This window comes from Perca fluviatilis, chromosome 18, assembly GCF_010015445.1.
Source record: "Perca fluviatilis chromosome 18, GENO_Pfluv_1.0, whole genome shotgun sequence".
NCBI classification, from domain to species: Eukaryota; Metazoa; Chordata; class Actinopteri; order Perciformes; family Percidae; genus Perca; species Perca fluviatilis.
Genome location: NC_053129.1, coordinates 18,272,985 through 18,293,836, shown reverse-complemented (window position 1 = coordinate 18,293,836; position 20,852 = coordinate 18,272,985). Strand labels below are relative to the sequence as shown.

The 20,852-nt window shown below is 39.5% G+C and overlaps 2 protein-coding genes across 3 annotated transcripts; both read right to left on the bottom strand.

The window, feature by feature from the left end:
- Position 1: 1 nt before the first annotated feature.
- chrna2b (cholinergic receptor, nicotinic, alpha 2b (neuronal)) lies at positions 2-9,937 on the bottom strand. Its single transcript, XM_039781471.1, has 6 exons — positions 9,180-9,937; positions 5,278-5,429; positions 4,692-4,736; positions 4,388-4,497; positions 2,098-3,262; positions 2-1,379 (listed from the first exon to the last, which is right to left on the bottom strand). Exons 1-6 carry the CDS (start codon positions 9,247-9,249, stop codon positions 1,254-1,256), a joined length of 1,668 nt encoding a protein of 555 aa, XP_039637405.1. The 5' UTR covers positions 9,250-9,937; the 3' UTR covers positions 2-1,253.
- A 1,197-nt stretch (positions 9,938-11,134) lies between these two features.
- si:ch211-142k18.1 lies at positions 11,135-20,008 on the bottom strand. Of its 2 annotated transcripts, XM_039781472.1 has the most exons (3): positions 19,820-20,008; positions 13,041-13,561; positions 11,135-12,008 (listed from the first exon to the last, which is right to left on the bottom strand). In XM_039781472.1, exons 2-3 carry the CDS (start codon positions 13,553-13,555, stop codon positions 11,870-11,872), a joined length of 654 nt encoding a protein of 217 aa, XP_039637406.1. In that variant the 5' UTR covers positions 13,556-13,561; positions 19,820-20,008; the 3' UTR covers positions 11,135-11,869. The 2 variants fall into 2 exon arrangements, with proteins under 2 accessions (XP_039637406.1, XP_039637407.1); XM_039781473.1 differs by lacking the exon at positions 19,820-20,008 and having other exon boundaries at positions 13,041-13,571.
- Between the last annotated feature and the right edge of the window lie 844 nt (positions 20,009-20,852).

Genomic DNA, 20,852 nt, shown 5'->3' with positions numbered 1-20,852 from the left:
GTTTCATGAGGGTATTTATTACATAATATGATCATTCAAAAATCATTGTAATTATATGGCAGCATGGCTAGAAAGAAAAATCTGAAACAAGTAAGAAATGATTCCCAAACCAGCAAAAAATTACCCCAGTTAGTGTGTCTAATATATTATAGACTCCCAGTACAGCATGCCACTGATGGTCAAAAACAAAGAAAGTTGAGAAACATATGTCACTGTCAGTCCAACATTTGAATGACATTGACAACTTGGATGGCTTGCCATGGTTCATTAATATTCCCCAGATGATGATTCATAATGACTTTGGTTATACCTTTACTATTCTCAACAAAAATCACCAAGTTTCCACTTGACATTCCAGGTCATGACTGGATACCTCTAAGTACTGAGGGAATTCCTGTCAGCATTAGCTGTATGCTTAGACCTGCTGACCAACGTGGGCAAGTTACTTGGAAAATGTAATGAAAGGGATTTCTTATTGGTAATTGAAAAAAGAAAAGTCACATTACTTTACTAGTATCCAAACACTAGCAGTTAAGTTAGTTACATTTCTTGTTCCTAGACTCTAAAGCCGCCACACCTGCACACTTTGTGGAGCAGCCAGTCGAGCCATTGCAGCCATTTAGCTACTGTCCATTAACAGCTAGACCCATGGCGTTACTGATCCCAGCGTTACTAGTAAATGTAATTAGGTAACTGAATATTAAATTGTAATTCCTCAAACAACAGAAGTGATAACATTACTGTAACACCATTCCCAACACTGATGCTGGTGCCATGCTATTTAACTAACGTGTTACGATAACTAACATGCTAAAGAGACAATATACTAAACATTGGCACGTTAACATACTAACATTTGTATGCTAAAATGCCAAATCTTACATTGTGCTAAGCATTAGCATGTAACAATTTCCAACCCTGGGCTTGTTAACATGCTAATGTTAGCATTCAGGTCAAACCTGACACATTACAGCTGAGGCAGGGGAAGTTCACCTGAGGCTGATAAAGTTTAGACAGATGAAGGTTGATCCAAGTGATGAGCCAAAATGGCCACACTAGTTTTATAAGGATCTAAAATTAGCAAACTTTTTGGTGGTGTGAAAAGAGCAACATAGCCTCATGAGGCCATTAACGCAGCAATATTACATAAACTTGTCACATTCCGAGTCCTGAAGTAGAGTTTAGCTACATGGTGAATGTCAGACTTCACTAACTAGTGGTGGTTATGGATTTTTCACACCTTCTCACAAGAGCTAGATCATGCCAGCTAGCCAAGGGGGTAGGAAGAGGCCAATGGTCCCAAGCAGGCACACAATAATGAACATCCACAGGAAGATGCGGTCAATCACCATGGCAACATACTTCCAATCCTCTTTCACCTGTGTAGAGTTAAGAACAAGAGAAACGGACAGTGAGAAAACAAGAAAAAAAAAAAAAAGTTACATATGAAATTATTTTTATGATGTCTGTAGTTTGTTTGTTAGCAATTCTCTGTAGGTTTTATCACCAAAAGTGACCCCTTTCACATTGTTGATTTTGGATTTGATTCAACTGAAGAAAAAGAAAATTATTCTTCAGATTAATCTAAAATTAAAATAATTATTAGTTATGACCGTAGTTAGTGCTTTTCCGCTTTCTTTGTTTGTTTATGATTTGACCTTTGGTTTAAGGAAGACCCTAAGCCCACCTCACTTTCAGCCCACGCCTGTGCACCTTTAGTAAAGCAATAACTCTAACCATACTTTTCTTTTAGTTAGGCTCTCTCAATTCAGGTATGTTATTTCAGTATACAGTAAAGTTAAAGTTTTCCCATCCTGGTGTAAGTGTACAACAACAGTACAGGTGCATGTGTTTTTTTGTGTGTTTTTAAGCTGTGGAGTATGCACTGTACTTTAGGATCAAAAAAATCTTAAACAGGACTTCACATTATGACTGACATTTGCTCTACTGCTATAACAAAGCACTTTTTTGGCATACAGTATATTCACATTAGCATATAATCCATATACTGTGAGGCTGTTTTACAGGCCAACAGTGATACAAATAGCAAGTGCCTTTAAAGTGCCATCTTGATAATAGTAGATGTGGCATACTCACGCTGAAATCTGCATCCTCTGCCCTCAGATGGTCTGCAATGTAGTGCACCCCTTCCAGAGCACGTAACACATTTGGTGAAAGCAGGATTGTTGAGTCTGATACTGTATTATCAATTTTAGTTGGCCTCTGAGTGGGATTAACTCGGGCCCCTGTTAAATGTCTGTTGGTCACTGTAGCCCCCTCCTGTCTGTTCTGGCTGTTCTGTGGGGTTTTCTGTTGTGGTGGGGGAGTCGACCCTGGTGGTCTGGGCGAAGGAGGGCGGAAGGAGAAATATGACGTCAGTGTTCCCAGCTCTAAATCCTCAAAAGAGCTTCTCAGAGGGTCTTCTGTCGTGGTCCCATCTCTTAACCAGTTCACAGAGGTGCTGAGGCACTTGCCAGATTTGTACCCGGCAATCCGGCCGTGCCCCCGCTCCACCGCTGCTTCCTGCTGCAGCAGCAACAGCCTGTGACGCCGGCCGTCTGGCGCAGGCCGTCGCATGAACAGCCAGCGTGGGATCAGGTCCAGGAACACGAAGTGGACCCAGCGGGGCATCTTGTGAGTGCTTGGAGAGCGATGGTGCACGTTGAGCACAAAGACAGTGATGACGATGGAGAGGGTGACGAAAATCATAGTGAAGAGGAGGTACTCGCCGATGAGCGGGATGACGAGGGATGTGGACGGTATGATCTCAGTGATGAGGAGAAGGAAAACAGTGAGGGACAGCAGCACAGAGATGCACAGGGTGATCTTCTCGCCACAGTCTGAGGGTAGATAGAAAACCAGAACAGTGAGGCAAGAGATCAACAAACAGGGGATGATGAGGTTGATGGTGTAAAACAAGGGAAGCCTTCGAATGATGAAAAAATAGGTGATGTCTGGGTAGATCTCATGGCAGCAGTCGTATTTCTTTGTATTGTATGTCCCCACCGCGTTGATGATGGCCCATTCGCCGCTCTCCCAGTAGTTGTTCAGGTCCACGTTTTCAGTTCGTTCCAGGTCGATCTTGGCCTTGTCGTACGTCCAGGAGCCAAATTTCATTTTACAGTTCTGTTGATCAAAGGGGAAGAAGGTGACGTCGATGCTGCAGGAGCTCTTGTAAATGGCAGGAGGGACCCAGCGGACTTTACCGTTGTGGAATAGGTGAGCTTTCGTCATATGGGTCACAGCAAACTCACCGTCAGCGCTGGAAAAGCAGAAGTGGTCATATGAGTGATGGTGACATACAGTACGCTACATCAGTTTTAAATATCAAAAGGCTAAAATAGCAGATAAACAATCATATCCTGCTTCTACTACCCCATGTGCTGAGAAAATCATTTTCTTACTTGAGAAACTATGCAGTGAAAAAGCATTTTCCAATAATAATCTACTCCAGTAATCTCCCTCCATTCATCGCTTTAGTGGTGATAATAGCTTCTCCTGAAAATCTAATGATGAGTCGTTATCATTTCATCAGTTTCACACCTTTTTTAATTTCACTCACAGATTGTGATTACACTGGCTCGACGGAGTAGAACTCCATCATCAACTCTCTCGGTTTAATCTCCATGAGATGGATTTAGGAGAAGGGAGAGGTTTCTTAAAATCTATTTCACATTGAAGCAATATACGCATGGAGGTTGTCTTCATTTTCAATTAAATAACATGTCAACATACATTTACAGAGATGCACAATACAAAAGCAGTTAATAGAAATGTTTGGCAACATAAATTTGAGACAGGAAGAACTGTTCAAGGTATGTCATAATTTTAATTAAAACTCTTTGACTTAATGCCAATATGAAGGTATAGAAAGGAGCAGAATGTTTTATTATCACTAGATGGCGCCATTTTTATACTATACTTCTTTCTGTTACTCTTTTCTTACGTTTGTGTGCAACTCTACTGCAAGCATCTGGGGCATGTTATGAAAAGAAACACTGTAGTATTACAGTGCCGTAGACAGACATAGTTGGCTTTACCTGATCACCAATTAAATAACATGCCTATGTTATGAAGAGCTGAATAGATTTGTCAATCTGAATAATCAATTTATCATTTAGAGCAATGTAAAGCTTCTCAGATGTAAATATTGTATGGTTTTCTTTGTCCTTTATGATGGTAAACTGAACTGTTGGTTGGAAACAATTTGAACAGGCCGTCTTCAACTCTGGGAGATTGTATTTGCCATTGTTCACTATTTTCTGACACGTTATAGACTAAACAATAAATCGGTTAATCAAGAGAATAGTTGAATAATTTAATTTAATTGCAGGCCTAATGTTAAGGTTCTTTTTTTACCGTTATGTTAGTCTCATATCACACTTACTTATTGTAGAGGACGATGTCTGGTACCCATATGAGCTCTGACGGCACTCTTATGGACGTTACATTATCATAGTCGGATGGTTTCCAGCGAAGTTTGTAGTCATTCCACTCCTGGGAGAGACACAACATGTTTTGGGGGGCTATGATCCTTAATTGTCAAATAAGCCATCCCATTCCTCATGAACTTTGTCAAATGAGCACAGTAGATGAAAGGTTTCATATCCTTACCATTATATATCACCAGAACTCCTCTGAGAGGAATAAAATCTTAATAATAAATTAACACAGACACACATTTTTCTGACCTGTTTAAGCCACACATTGGTTGTCATCATTTGGTTCTTCTCATCCTAGCAGACAGACAGAAGGAGAGAGAGAGAGAGAGAGAGAGAGAGACAGACTGAGTTAAGGCTGTCAACTCAGGCCAGAGGAATATGAGAGAGAGGTTCTTGGAGGTTTGTCAAAGCAGACCCAAATATAGCCTGTAGCAACTTTACTTCAATAACTTGATGGAAGTGTTCTCTAGTAGTTTGTTCTGTGGAGAGGGTGCATACAGTAATCTAGTTTTTCTAAATGTGTTTTTGCTACTGTATATAAAAATGCCAAAACATACTGTTGAAAAAACACATAAGGTGTAAACTGACAGGGTACATTTTGAATGAGTTGCTATGCCTTAACTTTTGTTAGTATAGGGAGGACTAATCATACTAATTAAAGCTCTAGGGACACATTATTGTCAGAAATGATATAATCCCATTATGAAATCTTGGTTCACATTAAAAGCAGCAGCTTCCAAGTCACAGAAAAAAATAGCTTGTGTTTAAATATCACCTCTATTAATGTCATTATGTATGTACTATATGAATTGGACAAACATGCGTGATGACTCACCACATCAATGAGCTGTGCTATGGACAGTCCGAATTTGACAATGACCACGTCAGAGATGTTTGGCACGGGTCTCGACCACTTGTTGTAACCAGCGAACAGCGTCTTGAAGAGCTCGTCCTCAGCGTGCGAGTGGGTCTTTTCATGACAAAGAACTGCAGATACATTATTGCTTTTTAATTGAATTTAATTAAACATTTATATAGAGGTACTGATAGAATATGACAATAATGGGATTTATAAATGGGTCACATTTGTTCAACACTGTACCAATGAAATTCCAGATTAAATTAAATTTCACTCATATGCATTTAATAGGTCCATTAGATATTTGAAGCTGTTAAAACCAAAGTAACCAATGTTAGTGCAAATGTCCTTTTGACATCACGGTAATGTGGCCAGTTTTAACTCCTGACTTTGTTTTGTTGGTATCAAGCAGTAAATATTTGTTGGTATTATAACAAATGCGTGTGAAGTGAGTACTGAAGAAGAGGATAGGAGTAAGTTTCACAGTATATAGGGATCATATCTATGTTCTCTCACCCGTGTCTCCTCTAATCCTTACTTGACAAACTAGTTAATCAGCCTGGCATCATATTGGCTTTTGGGAGTGAAGATGAGTGATGTGAACATCTCATGTATCAGCATACATGCCTGCTCTAAACAACTAAAACCTTTCTTGGTAAAGTCTTATTGACTTTTCCACATCTCAGCAAATCTTTTGATCTCTTGATCTGAGCCCCCCATGTGGCTCGTCTGCTAAAACCTCTCGAGGTGAGCAGGTGGAGACTGGGGCAACACCGATTCAGCCGCAACCTCTTTTTTATCTATCTAATGTTATTTTTATGCATGTGTTGCTTCACAATGAGAGGTGGCTTAATTAAAGTGATTTTGAATATGAAGTCTAGACAGATTTGCGTACAAGCTCAGACTGACTCAGTGTATTTTATTTTTCATTTTCTGCAGAATGAATAGCATGGAAATAAACAGCAAATCCCGCCCCTTGGGGATTACCGCTTCCACCTTCATCAATGTAGTCAGAGTCAATTACACACATCACTGCTTGCTTGTGTTAAGTGGAGGTGAGCTAATTTCTCACGAGTGAAGGGTGTTTATTGTCGAGCTGTCTGTCACTCTGTGTTACAGCTGATGCATGAAACAATTAAATTAGTTTTCACTTTAAGCAGAGGGTGCTGACGCTAGTGCATTTGCATTTGTGTATACAGTATCCTGAACGATATTGGATATTTAAGAGTTAAAAAATAATCAGATAATCATATAGGGCCAATAAATGTAATTATTGTTTTTCTAAACAATTGTGACCAAGATAGGTATACCTTACATTTAACTAAACTAAGTAATGGTTTCCCTGTTCATAAACTACCCCAAACATATCACTGACTTTACTGTAATGGAATTTCTTATCCCCTATAGACCGACTCGCAATACCACGGATAACTGCAATAAGTCAATATCTGCCAATTCATCAGTCCTGCGCTAGTGTATAGAGTATGTTTGAAAATGCATTAGTCATTCATTCTCCTGTTTGTAATCATATTTTTACCACTGTTTAATGTACAGAGAGAACTTATCTTATGACCAAATATCTCATGGCAGCTTCTCTCTAGAGATGTATATAAGGAAATAAGTAAGGCATCACAACCAACAAAGCCAAACCTCAAGAATCAATATTATTTTAATTTTTTTTTAAATGAGACGCCATTGGGGTTGCATGCTATTAACCCACTCCCTCTGCATCTCTGTTTTACAGCGTAAGGGTGTAATGCAACCGAATAAAGTGTGCTTCCATCAAAGATCTTGAAATGAGACCTTGGGCCACCTGAATTTGGCAGCAGTCGCAAAGGCCACATCATTACCTGACCATGGTTAAGTTGTAGTTCTGACGACCACATTGACAACCCATAACTGTAGGACAGCCCACTGGAGGATACCCACATGAGGGGCTTAAATGTTACATGAAGATGACCTGAGGGATACATGCAAATCTGTTGAAATGATTTATTGCCTATGCTAATTCCTTGGCTTGAGGGTCTTTAACAGTGAAAGCATGGATAAATATGCAGATGAAGTCTCTGTGTAACACAGCTGTCTTACAAATGGGGTCAGTGGCTAGCATGTTGGGTAGAAATTTAGGAAAAACGTTATTTTAGCAATAGTTTGGAAAAAGGAAAGAAAAAAGGAGGCATTAGATGTGGTATAGTGTGAATTCAGAGTTAATTTGCCCATGGCGCACTGAGGCGCATCTCCTGCCATCATGAACTAATTTCATTCTGGCAAAACAAGCATGCACCAGAGACTTATTATCTGCTCTCCTGACAGTCAGGGCGGTGCACGTTCATCTGTCCATGCATCTGGGAAGAACTAGATGTGGGGCTTACAAAAAAAAGGTGGCATATATCAAAGGCTCCTGCCAGCGGAGACTTGAAATGAGATGACACCTCCAACATCCAGCTCACTGAGCCGTGCATGTTGGATCATAGCCAAGCCCCCTGGCGAGATGTATGAAACACTGACCAGTTTAGATGATCGAGTCAGCAGCTTCCCAAGACAGACGCGCTCTTGTGACATTAGGCTGTCAAATTATCTAAGAGTAAAAAGTTTCATAAAAGAAACAAAACAACATGCAACAATTTTTCACAAGTTGACTAAAATTGCAGGATTTGAGTCAGAAAGCTGAATTCTGTCAGTGACATTATGAGATGTAGATTGGCAGAGAGCAAGCACCTGCACATCTGATTGCTGTAGCATGTCAACACGTAGGACAGAGGGAACAAAAACTCTCACGTACGCCACGAGACATATGTTATCTTAAACCTTTTAGTGCTGGTTTGTGCATACAAAGAGAACCCATGAATGCCCCTGCAGAAGCTCCTGAATAGATAAATAGAGCTGCCCTGAGTTCCACTGTCAAGCTTGATGGATTTAAAAAGTTAAACTGAATTTAACTTTTATTATCTTAGACACAAATATGCCCACAAAAAGGTCTTGAAAATAGGGCACAATGGATACAGCAGTGAGAATTAAAGTTGCAGCTCAACTTAAAAATAATTTCACTGTGGTTGAACAGTGAAACCTGCTCCGAATTCTGACTACAAACAAGCATATTTGTCTTGTCCATTTCTGTTTTTGAGAAACAAATATGTGACCATTAACACCCACTGAAAATATTGTGTAGAATATTTTCTCACATTCTGTGGATTTGTACATTTTTTGTTAAGTTCTCTCTGACAACTTCTAAATTTTCATGGTTAAGGATACCAAACTCTCAGATGGTAACAGAGAAGCTAGCTAGTTCATTCATCTGAATAGTATACTGCTAACATCTTTGTTATACGTGTTATTAAAACTAAAAGTGCTGCAGAAGTAAAAGATGGAGGGCTCCCTAAATCTACATGCACTGGTGAAACTGGTCTCTTCCAGAATTAATTTCTGGGTGTCACATATAAAAAAAATGAAAGAATGAAAGAAATAGACACTGTTGTCAGGGTGCATGCTTGGACTAGACGTGACAACTGTATCGCAGTATGTATTGAAATAACTTGAGTAGGCTTCAGCTTTAGCAGACTGGCACGAGACGATGATTTAACTAATTTGAGAAAAGCATTGTGGGAGTTTTGGTTGAAAGTGCGCAGGTGTTGAGATTGAAAGGTAAGGTCTTAAGAGACTACGGTAATTCGAAGTTTATCACTATCGTGCAAATAATGTTTAGTAGCCTTCTGACTGTCAAAGTTAGCGTATTGTTGTGGTAAAATGTCGGCTAAAACATGATATTTTGCTTTTCCAAGAGGGTCCATGCCGTTTTGGACAACATTTGCATGTGTATCTACTTCTCCGTTTGTGGAAGGCACGTTGAGGTCACGATAAAATGTTTAAAAAGTGCTTACCTGACTGACACAAGAGTAGCGAGCAGAGAATAGCCGTCCTCACAGAGAACAGGTGGTTGTTTTGTCCCATTTTCGACTCTGCTTAAAATGAGTCCAACTTCACTGGAGAGCACGGAGGTGTTTACGTCCGCTGTCAAAACGTTACCTTGAAATCGTGATTTGTGAGCAAAATCTGTCATCTTCGCAGTTGGGAGTCATATCAGGACAACTTCACCATACTGTAGGCTATAGCCCGTTTACATCTGTGGGCGGGGACAATACTCTGTATGAATAACTTTACTGTCTTTTCCCTAAAACTCTGCAACAGTGGGTATGTGTGTCACTCTTCACACTTTAGCCCTGCTTAGACTGAATGAGAGCGAGTAATTATGCACCTCTTGTTTCCGCGCTCCAAAAGCCTGTCCGCGCACTGTGTCCGTGAGCCATGATCCGGTGCTGAAACGGGCAGCGGCACTGTAACGCCGTACCTTACCTCTGGTGTATTTTCAGATTAAAGTGCCAGTTCAATACTGCCTATACAAATCCGGTATCAAGAAATTAATTTACGGAAAATAGTCCGGTTTGTTGCTGTCTATATATTATCCAAACAAATTCCACCCTTTTACGCACGGTGCCAATTTACGCATCCTTTTGTGACCTAATCTAAGACTTCGATAACCATTTAAAATGTTAAATTAGCTCTATTCCATAATTAGAAGCATTTTTAGTGACCACTTTGGTCTATTAGGTCCGCAAAACCGCATCATCCACTGTGAGAAGACAGGATACATCTGAGTACTTCGCGTCTTTCATCTGGGACCTATAACAGTCCCTCCTCCTTTCTCTCTCCTGCTCACTCTTATACACACGAACACATACACGCACAGGATTCACCGTTAAAGTGGTAACTTGTATGTATGGGAAATGATAGACCATTAAGTCAAATTACATCCCGTTCGCTCCAAAAGAGTAAAGACTAATCGTTTATTTGTTTTGTAGAACATTTAAAGCATGTGTTAATAAGTGACACATGCAACTGAAACGTCCGTGGGATATTTCTATGGGAGACAGCTAGAGGGCAGACTAGGTGAGTGAATATGCTTTGTGACGTTTTGGTCCCCCTAAGATATTGATGTGAATAGAAGATGTGAAAGCATGGCAATGAACACATTCAGAAAACAAACAAACAAACAATGGCTGATTTATTGTTTGTTACTGTTAACTGGATAAAGCATACTTCATATCATACATTGTACAAATTCATATTATTATATATTTAATGATTTCAAACATGAAAGCATTCTTTCTCACGAGTCCCAGCAGGGTCAAAGAGAGGATATCACAATGGTCCTGGATACACAACAATAGCCTGAAGTTTTTCTTGTCTGATCCTAAAGTTTACATTCTGTGTGAAATCTCAAACATTCATTTACACAACGTGCAGATTCAGAGGTGCTATATTTTAAGAGCTTTATCAACTTTTCTTATGGTGTGTTTCCTGCTTATTTCTTTCTAATCACAGGAATTGTCTAATTGCTTAAAGTGCTCATATTATGCTTTTTCCCCTTTCCTGTATTGTGTTATATATCTTTTTGTGCACATTATAGGTTTACAAAGTAAAAAAGCCCAAAGTCCACCCCAAAGGGATTTACCATCTTCCAGAGAAATCACAAACTGCTCCAAACAGCTCTGTTGTAGTCCAGCCTTTACTTTTGAGACAGACGTGCGTCACTTTGTAACACACGTCATAATGCTCGCCTAGCTGCTAGCATGGCACGCCCTCATAATCTGCTTCTGACTGGCTAGTAGTCCTTACCTAGCTACTGCACATGTGCGACTCCCAACAAAGATGGAACAGAAGTGAGATGTCTCACTCTGTAGCTAAAACAGAGAGCTCAACACACAGGGTGAAAAGAGGAGCTGCAGCAATGTGCAGTACAACAAAAATATAGTGTTTTTTGAAAATTAAACCACATAAACCTATTCTGGTACAACCTCTAAATACAATTATGAACCTGAAAATAAGCATAATATGAGCACTTTAAACAATATCTTGTCCCTCATACACAGGTTATTGCATAGTTGTTTTTTTTCACAAGAGAAAACAATGGTTTGTATTGCAGACCCAGTTTCAGTCTTCTCCTTTTTTTTTTTTTGCAAAAATAAAAATGTCAGTTGGAACACACTATATTATCCTAAGCGTATCCTGGCCTCCATCCTCACCCTGGAACCAGATGGCTGATCCATAGCTTCCCCTTGAGAAGACTAACAGAGCCATTATGTTTGGTCTCTGAAGGCCATTCTAGTTTGATCCATTAACACTCAACTTGGCTTAAACCTGCACCACATACTGTTACCACATTTGACCTCACCCAATTTCATGAATAATGCCTGAATGGAAAATAATATTTTATTTTATGGGGTTGAGTTATGGGGTTATAACTTGGGTGAAGGGAAACCAACAATGCTTTTTTGCTTTGTTCTCTTAACTTTCCTGTCATCTTTTAACAACGTTGATACCTACAGTTGATATAATGGCAGACTTTGACACATTTTGTATCATAGTAATCTAAGCATATATAGATAAATTAATTAAAAATATCAAATGGCAGGAAGGTTTATTTCCCTTATTTTGGGTCTCACACAGGATACCATACATCCTCACCAAGTTGGAGGATGACATGAGGGCAACCAGTCTTTTCAACACTTCCTTAGTGATGAATTTTGGCAATGTCTTTCAGCTGCTTGGTGAATGAAGCATGCAGAGACTGCGATGAGATCTCCAGCCTGTTGGCGATGTCCACTGCAGCGCGAAGCATGTCTTCGAAGGCCAAGGACTCTTCTCTGATTCTGCTCCGGAAACACAAAGGAGCGAAGGGAAGGAAGAAACAAGGGAAGATGTGGAGAGAGACAGAGTAAGTGAAAGAGTAGCTGAGGACATTAAATACATTATAAGGCGGTCATACATATGATTGCTGTTAAAGCTGGTTATGTAATAGGAAAGACTGTGTAAAGGGGAAGACGTATAATGCAAAGCATGACAGAGACAACAAAAGGTCATTTTGAAAATGCATTTAAAAATAGATTTAGTGCTGCACCATACCATATGTATAATATCTGTATGTGTAGACACAGTGAATGCTTTTTAGTCCGACACTTTGTACTCAGCATTTACAAAATAATTTGTATGCGTTAGTTACCTCAACTAACGAATTTCCTGCTGCATATCAGGTGAATTACTGGATTCAGATGTATTCACTTACAGAGCTTATTTTCATTAAAAAATTGATCTGTTAATTGCTTTTCAGTTAAGTGTTTATTTAACACCATAAAATAGTACAAAATGCCCATTTCAACTTCTCAGAGGCCAAGGTTAATCCTCACATTTGAGAGGTTGCTTGATAATAAATATCTTAAACAATAAAAACAGGTTTTTGTTTCTGATTACTTTGAATGACCACACAAATGTTAGCCACACATATCAGCAGCTGTAAGAAGAGTAGTAAACAGAAATCTCGACACCAATCTAGACTGCAAGCAGAGACACAATGCAGGAGCCTTGCATCATTATATTAATACTTTTGCTAATTTCTTTTGATTGACGTGCATTATGACAGACAGGTTGAAACAGCAGTCATCGATGCAGTCGCCTATGCTCTAATAAAAGACAAACGATTGCCTGTGTCTGCCATAACTTGAACACAGATCTTCGCTCACAATTCCTCCCATTTCTGTTATCATTCATTTGTTTATGTCTTCAGTACGCTAACAAACAAGAACTGATCTTTTATTAGCTGCTCTCTTCATATTTTAACCTTGACCTTTTATTAAGCTTAGCAGACACATTCTTCCTGACATCTTAAAACAGATTATTGCACTCACTTCTGCATCCCAGCACCCAACACTTCCCCCTCCAGCTGCTTTTCCATATCTTCTTCAGCTTTCTCCACCACCTCATGGCAACTCTTGTGGTCTTCTTGGATGCCAATGACATTTTCCTTAATCACATCTTCATAGTTCTGATCTCCCAACTCTGCCCCCACAAACTGCACCAAGTTCTCCATCACTGCCTTGTTTCCATGCTGGATGGCCTGCAGATAGGCCAGCTCCTCTTTCTGGGCCTTCAGCCTTCGAGCTGAAGCAGTGTCAGTGCTGAAGTTGACCGAGCACTTGTCCGGTTGAGGCTCATACTGCAGCGTAGGTGAAGCTGCTGATGTGACCCAGTCTTGATTGTTTCTTATCCTCACAGGCTCATCACCAACTGCCTGCAAGGTGTGATTGGTGGCCATTCTCGCAGAGTAAATGTCAAAGCCTGAACCCCAATCTCCACTTTGGCAGAGCATTGGGGTTGCCATGGATACCCAGGCCAAGATGAAGGGCATCCAACAATGCCACATGGTAACCTGAAAAGAGAAGGAGGTAAGTGACTGTTAAAAACTTCTGAGAACTTCAACAGGTGTGGAAGCTTTTTGAAGGAGACCTTCTGGGACATTTATTTGCTCTCTTGTTGAGCGTGAGATGGAACGATTAATACTCTCATGTCTTCACGATAAATGCAAGGCTACAGCCAGTAGCGGCTTATCTAAGCTTAGCATGAAGACTGGAAACAGAGGGAAACAGCTAGCCAGGCTTCGTCCAAAGATACAGAAGAAAAAATCCGCCTACCAGCACCTTTTAAGCTCAATAAATTTTACTGCTCCCAGACGAGAAATAGTGCAACACAAAACCCCTTATGAAACGATGATGTGTCGTTTTTACATTTTGTTTTTTGTCCAGATTAAACAAACAACATATAATGTGTTAGTAAATTAGCTTTAGAGGCCCTGGTAGGTGGATTTTGTTATCTTCTGACAGATCCAGGCTACCTGTTTCCCGTCTTTATGCTAAGCTAACCTTAACTTGCTGCTGACTGTAGCTTAATATTTTACGGATATGAGAGTAATATCAGTCCTCTTATCTAACTCTCTGCAAAAAGGTTTTTTTTCTCCAAAATGTCAAATTATTGCTTTAAGTGAAATGCACATTTTAGGGTGCTGGTTTAGCCCACATAGTGTACATGATACACTTTTAACATGATTTTTATTCAAACAGCATGCAAGTCTGTAACCTTTTTATTGTTTTTGAGTTAATGAACTCATTCACATAATGTCTCTAGTGGTTATTACCAAAAAAGTAATGTCTCTAACATAAATAAATGTAAATTCATGTTTAAAGACATCTTTAAAGTCAATATCTCTGCAGATCTTTGGCGCATTGAGGGAATATTAAGTGTGGACCCTCATTTGTTCACTATCACCTTTTGAAATCAAAGCTTCTCCACTCTGATCCCTCAGTAGTCACAGATAAACAGGGATAATAGCTGTGAATCCAAAGAACCACAGTCTGTTTATTAGGTACATTCCCACAGCTTAAATTCTAATCTGAATATTATTTACTCAAAGGAGCAGGCTGCTGTACTACTTGAGGCAGTTTGACCAAGGGATATTTGGAGTCCTAGAAAGTCTTTCTTTTTATCAAGACCCACATTACCCGAGATGGAATATAAATGCTTTTATAATTAAGATTTTAGCAACTGAACACCTATTTAAGAAATGTTGAAGTTAAGAAATAACTTATGTTGAAATTTACTGTAAATTCCACTGAATGTATAGCATTGAAAAATTATTTTTGTAAACCATCACTACCTGAAACTAGAAGGGCACTCGAGAGCGCAGACCTCTGCCAAGGCATGCCCTATCTCACAATGTTAACGAAAGTGAAAAATGATTTAAAAACTTGATTTTACATTAAGTATCTTTTAATGGTTCAGAAATTAAGATTTAAAAAAGTATTTTTCCAACTGTTAAAATACAACCAGTCAAGTTAAGATTCAAAAACAGGTTTTTCAAATTGGGTCGTTGACATTTAGACACCCAAATTCAAGATAAAAAATTCAAATCTACTGTTTACTTGTGTTACAGTCAAACAACAATTGTCACTTTATCATGTTGTGGGCTGCCATTCATTTTTCTCGCCTGTGCATTTGGAAATATATTTAAAGACCCAAACCAGGCCTGTGAGGTAGAGGCATTGCAGAGCTCTTTCTGCTGTTAGAGCACATTTAGTTTCAGCTGCAGTTTACTTTTACAGCAGCCTTGAAACTATCTCAACTTTCTCACTGCTGGAGTGAAAATTTGAGTTGGTTGACTTGTTTTGCAGAGAAATGCTAAATTAATGCCCAGTCATGCTTGCTAGAATGGACACCGTAAAATTATTTATTTTAAGATGAGTTGTGGTATGGCCCAAACCCATAAAACAACCAACTGTTGGCCTCTCTCCCTACCTGCCTCCCTCTGTTTCTGATTACTTTAAATGGTGACCTCACATATGTTACAGCAGCTGTTAGAAGAGTAGTAAACAGAAACCTTTACACCAATCCAAACTGCAAGAAGAGACACAATCCAGGAGCTTTGCATCATCACGTCAGAGTAATAAATGTGCTCATTTCAGGTTGAATATTTCAGATATTGTTGACGTCATGAACATTTACAAACATCTTTGTACTATTATAGATATCTGCTGCTTCACTGTGACAAGTCATTCTTTGTCCTTCAACCCACCATAGCGTTTACCCTCAAGTATTCAAATATTTGGAAAAACACTTTTAATAAGTCTATATTTCGTGTTGAACTTACTTTGAAATGGGCTAGTAAGATTCAGAAAGCACACTTGTCATAAGGTGAGGGCAAAAAACACTCTAATGTTGAATGGTGTCTACATCTTCTAATTGGAGAGCTGCAGAACAGCATGTCCAAATCTTTTTATTGCTCTGTACTTTTACTGCACTTGTTTGGGTTTATATAAATCAATATCTTATGGCATAGAGTGACAACACTTTCAGCCTAATGGGAGAATGCAGCCAAATGGAAATATAATTCACCTTTAAAATATAACTTTATTGTCTCTGTGTTCTATTAGCATCGCAGCAGTAAAAGGCACAAGTCAAAGGACATTTAGTGACATTATTTCAGTCTCTAAAAGGCCTGCTAACTATAAGCACACATACTCCTCTCTGTGTCACAGATTGGCAGGAGCAGTTGTCTTTGTCTTTGGAAAATGTCTGCACAATTTCCACGCTGGCATTTTATGGTTTAGTTGAAACTGTCTGTGTTAGACTCTCTGTGGCCTGTAGTGACCTTTTTTGGCTTCACTGTGAAGGATCTGTCATTGTAAAGTGGCTTTTATAGGCTGACTTTTCTTTTGGCTTAAAATAGCAGAAGCTCGCCTGCAGAGGGAAAGGAGTTCCCAGCCAAACGCTCAGAACACCATTAGGATATTTCAGTTCTTGTTTCTGATCTAGGGGTGTCCCCGACTAAGAATTTATATATTCAAATCACAATATGTTGATATTTATATAATATTTGGCTGTATATTAACTTATTGGGCGATTGCTTGGCCTGTGGTATTGCTGCTTGAAGAATTCATCAAAACCAATTTGTACCCCAAAATGACTTATAGAAGGACCCCAGACCACTTAATATGCAACTCCACTGTATAGCCTACTACTGACTTACAGTGTAGGCTAGGAAGACGTTGTACTACTGTATTTACCTGACAGAGAACACTGCAGATTCAGAATGTAATCACAAAATATCAGACAGTAATCAGACATTAGTGTCATGGACTCATTGGCAGTGCGCTACCCACCCGGTCTGTTATGAGCGCTAATCAGCACATGCGTTCATCAACCACCAGAACCGGACCGTGTGTGCGCGCGTGTGTGTGTGTGCAGAGAGAGAGAGAGAGGTTTTGTTTCGGATCGTTAACGAATTTAACATTTCAGCAGAGGTTTAGTGGCTTGACGGTTAACGGGGAAGTAGGGGATGATTCACGGAGTTATTTTGGCGACTTAATTAACCCGACCCAGGGTGAGTCTGATGAAAACAGATGTATCTGCCTGGTTCAACTCTGAGATTTTCTTGCATTGCACTGCTATGTGAAGGAATAATCTCCAAGATTAGGCTATGTTATGTTCTGTCAGCTCACAGCAATTTAATACAATAGCAGGAAAAGAGTCCCCACCGCTGTTCTAAAGCGTTCTGCATGTGGTGTCTGCTGATGTGCAGGTTACCTTCCCCCCAAACACGGACACACATATATACAGATACATCTCGCTTTATAAGATAAATAGCCTGCCTATAAGTGGGATCACGCTCTGTCTGCACTTGTGTGGTTGTGCCTTGGGTGTGTGGGATTCTGATACGTCCTTAAATTCGGGAATTGTCGTTTGTTTATTTCAAGTCAAAGTCAAAGACAGTCCAAAGTAGTGCAACTTTGCACATTTTTGTGGGTCTGAGGTGTATGCCACATTTTAGCTGCCAAAGCTCTGCTACTCTCTGTCTCTGGTCCTCAGGGTGAGAGGGGGAGTGGCCAGCGGCTAGAGCTGCAAAAGCCAATGTGTGCTTCTTTTACCTATATATATTTAACGATATCTTTTACATTTCTAATCCATACAACGTCAAAATTGGCACTGTACTTACTCGTGCCCGTAGCAAGACACCTGTCAAGTTTGAAATCCATTGGACTAAAGGTTCGAGAGATATGCGCTTAACACCCACACACCCAGACAGAAAGACGTTCCTGCAATTTATAGATAGATTTATTATTGTCCCGTCACTGTGGTCAGAGCCAGAACCAGTGACGACATCTGTGTCCCAACAGGTAACTGTACGTCAGTGAGTACAGCGGTGTCTCCAAGCAACTGGCAGATATAAACATTACGGGAATTAACGTGACTTCAATTTTCACGTTTCAACATTTTCTCCTACTTTATACTTCTGCTCCACTACGATTCAGTCAAGTGGGCCTATGGTAGGTTTTACTTCACTAATTATTTTATAACTTTAGTAAAGTTTCAGATTAACAATACGAAATATTATGAATAAAAATAAATTGGCATGTATTAAATTGGATGAAGATGAGACTAAGCTCACCAAGCTAACTGCCAAGTCATAAATCTGTGGTTATTTTGGTGAAAGTAATGCTGCATTCATGCCACCTTGGAATAACAGGCACCGCCCCCTGGTTACGTTGTTTTTCCGACTGGCAGCGTTCACATGGTCGGGATGCGTGTTCTTCTTCTTCTGTTATATTGGCATTTGGCATAACAACTTTTTGCATGACTGCCACCAACCGCCGTAGCCGAGAGCATCAGGTGTGTGAAAACATGGAGGCCACAATAACAAAAGATTTGCTGCTGTTTTCTTATACGAGCATCCAAACAGCACATCGCCAGGTGTTTGTTTGTGTTATCTGGAGGACAACGAACGGGAAAAGACACGGATAATGTGTTTATTTTTTATACATAGGCCTATTTATGAATAATTTGAAACATATTATGTCTGTGTATGTTTCTTGGCAGAGGCATTTGTCCACAATAAACAGTTTATTGTCATTAAAATATGTTCAGTGAACCAAAGTCGCCTCCATCAAACGTCAGTTATCAACAACGCGTCACCAACTGGGAAACTCGGTTATCAAAATCCAGCCCGAGTTTCCCACCTCTGATTCCCACAGGACGTTACGTGAATGGTGACGTTTTCACTCGGAAAAATGTTTTTCCGATGTCCATGAACGCACGGTAGGTCAAAAGTAGTGTAAAGCATTACAATTCAGAGACAGTAATATTGTAATATAACTAATTGCTCCCAAATGACAGTAACTAGTAATACATAATGTATTAAATTTTGGAAGTAAGTTGCCCAACACTGCTTGTTTTGAACGACGAACTATCCAAAACTAAAAGCTATTTAATTCATGATCAGAAGCTGCAAATCTTTCAACAGTTCAGGAGCTGGAACAAGAGGATGTTTGGCATAATTGCCTTTAGAATGACTTAAGCGATTCTTTGATTATCAAAATAGTTTTTTAAAATAGTTAGTATTTGTTGTGGTAAGGGTTGTGGTAAAGGGTGTGTAGTTCTCACTTCATGACTAGTGCATGGTTGTGATATATTTACCAATGACATCTCTGTTTTCCAGCCTTTTTAGTTTTCAAAGTGCACCTTTGATTTGATACAGATCCCTGGCAACAGCCTAAGATGTGGGTCAGAGCTAATCTGATCTGCAGCTCAACCCTGTGGCCCCTCTTGTCAAAGCCTGAACAGGTGTGTTTCACAGGTGTCACAACACTCAACTGCTTCAATGTTGTTATGACAACAAGGTCTTTGGCAATAAGCCAGTACGGCATAGAGAGGCCTCACAGGTTCAGTGTTAATACCATTTACAGAAATGACAGGTAATCATGTAAACTGGAGACATACTTGGCAGCATAATAATCCAAGAGATAGATAGAGATACATTTGCAAACACACACCTACTGTATACATACTGTATACACACACATTATATCAACATGTACTGGCTGCACATACCATCTGACATAGAAAAAAGGTAACTTCTCTATTTCCCTCACATACGTTTCAGCTCTAAAGCAACCACATCAGTAACAGTATTCTAAAACCAAACAATAATTAAATGATCTGTATATTATACATATAAATGCCATAAAAAAATGTAATAGTAGGCTGTTTGTAAGTTCAAGTTATGACGTGCCAGATGAAAAAACCCTAGCCTTCCAATATACTTTATAAGTCAAGTTCCAAATCCAAAAACCAAACTTACCAAACTCCAGTAATTTTTCACAGCTAAATTCTGCCACCTTCACTTTTTCAGTCAAGCAAACCATTCAAAAGGATCAGCACTACCAGACACAGGCTCAGAGAACAAATGCTCACTCGGTTTCCTTCTTCATGTGAGGAAAAAAAATGCAGACACACGCACACACAATTAGGGATTGGCTGGAGAGTGTGGTCGTCTGTGAGCCCCTGTCTGCTGTTGGGAGGGGAAGGTAGGAGAGGGGGATGTTAGCAGAAAAGGCTGAATGATTTCTTTCTTTGCAGTGGAAAGAGGGGCTGGCAAAAGGAGGGGTATAGGGGGAATAATCTACTTCACATCTGTAGGGTCTGGTGGGGGACAGAGGAAGCATGAGGGTTAGAATAGGTGGAATGTCTTTTTATGACCACGTTGGATATACATTTCCTATTTATTCTAGGAATGGTCCCATTAAAATATGTCTGAAGTATGTACTGTACTTAAGTAATGTATGTGAAAAAACAACACCAAGCTCTTTTTCCCAGTAGATATTATGACTTCCATACCAAGACCGTGTACAGTAGTGACGGATTAAGAATGCCCTGTAAAGTTGTAGAGTTGGCTCCGATAATGTGGTTTAATTGTATTTGATTTTTTGAAATGCATTCTTAAAAACAGAGTACTTGAAAGGTTGTGTAGTTCTCACTTCATACTGTATCTAACTCTGAATAGTGAAACTTAATTTAGAACATTTAGTTTTTACTTGCAGCTAAATGAAAAATGACTAGTAATACTAAATACTGATTCTTTAAACTTATTATTTTAGCATTTGAACTCCTAAACCAATCTGTCAATTATGACCATCTGCCAAGGTATCCAGGTGGCTTATTTGAAGTTACGCAATCAGTGTTTTAGGGTTGAAGCAAGAAGGCCAACAAGCTTTTATCACATTTACAGTACACCGGGTATTAAAGAGTGTGCCTTAAAAAGCAACAAGGGTGTCTTATCTCAGCCAAGTATTGCTATGAATTGTGCCCACATAGAACGATTCTGTAGCGCACAA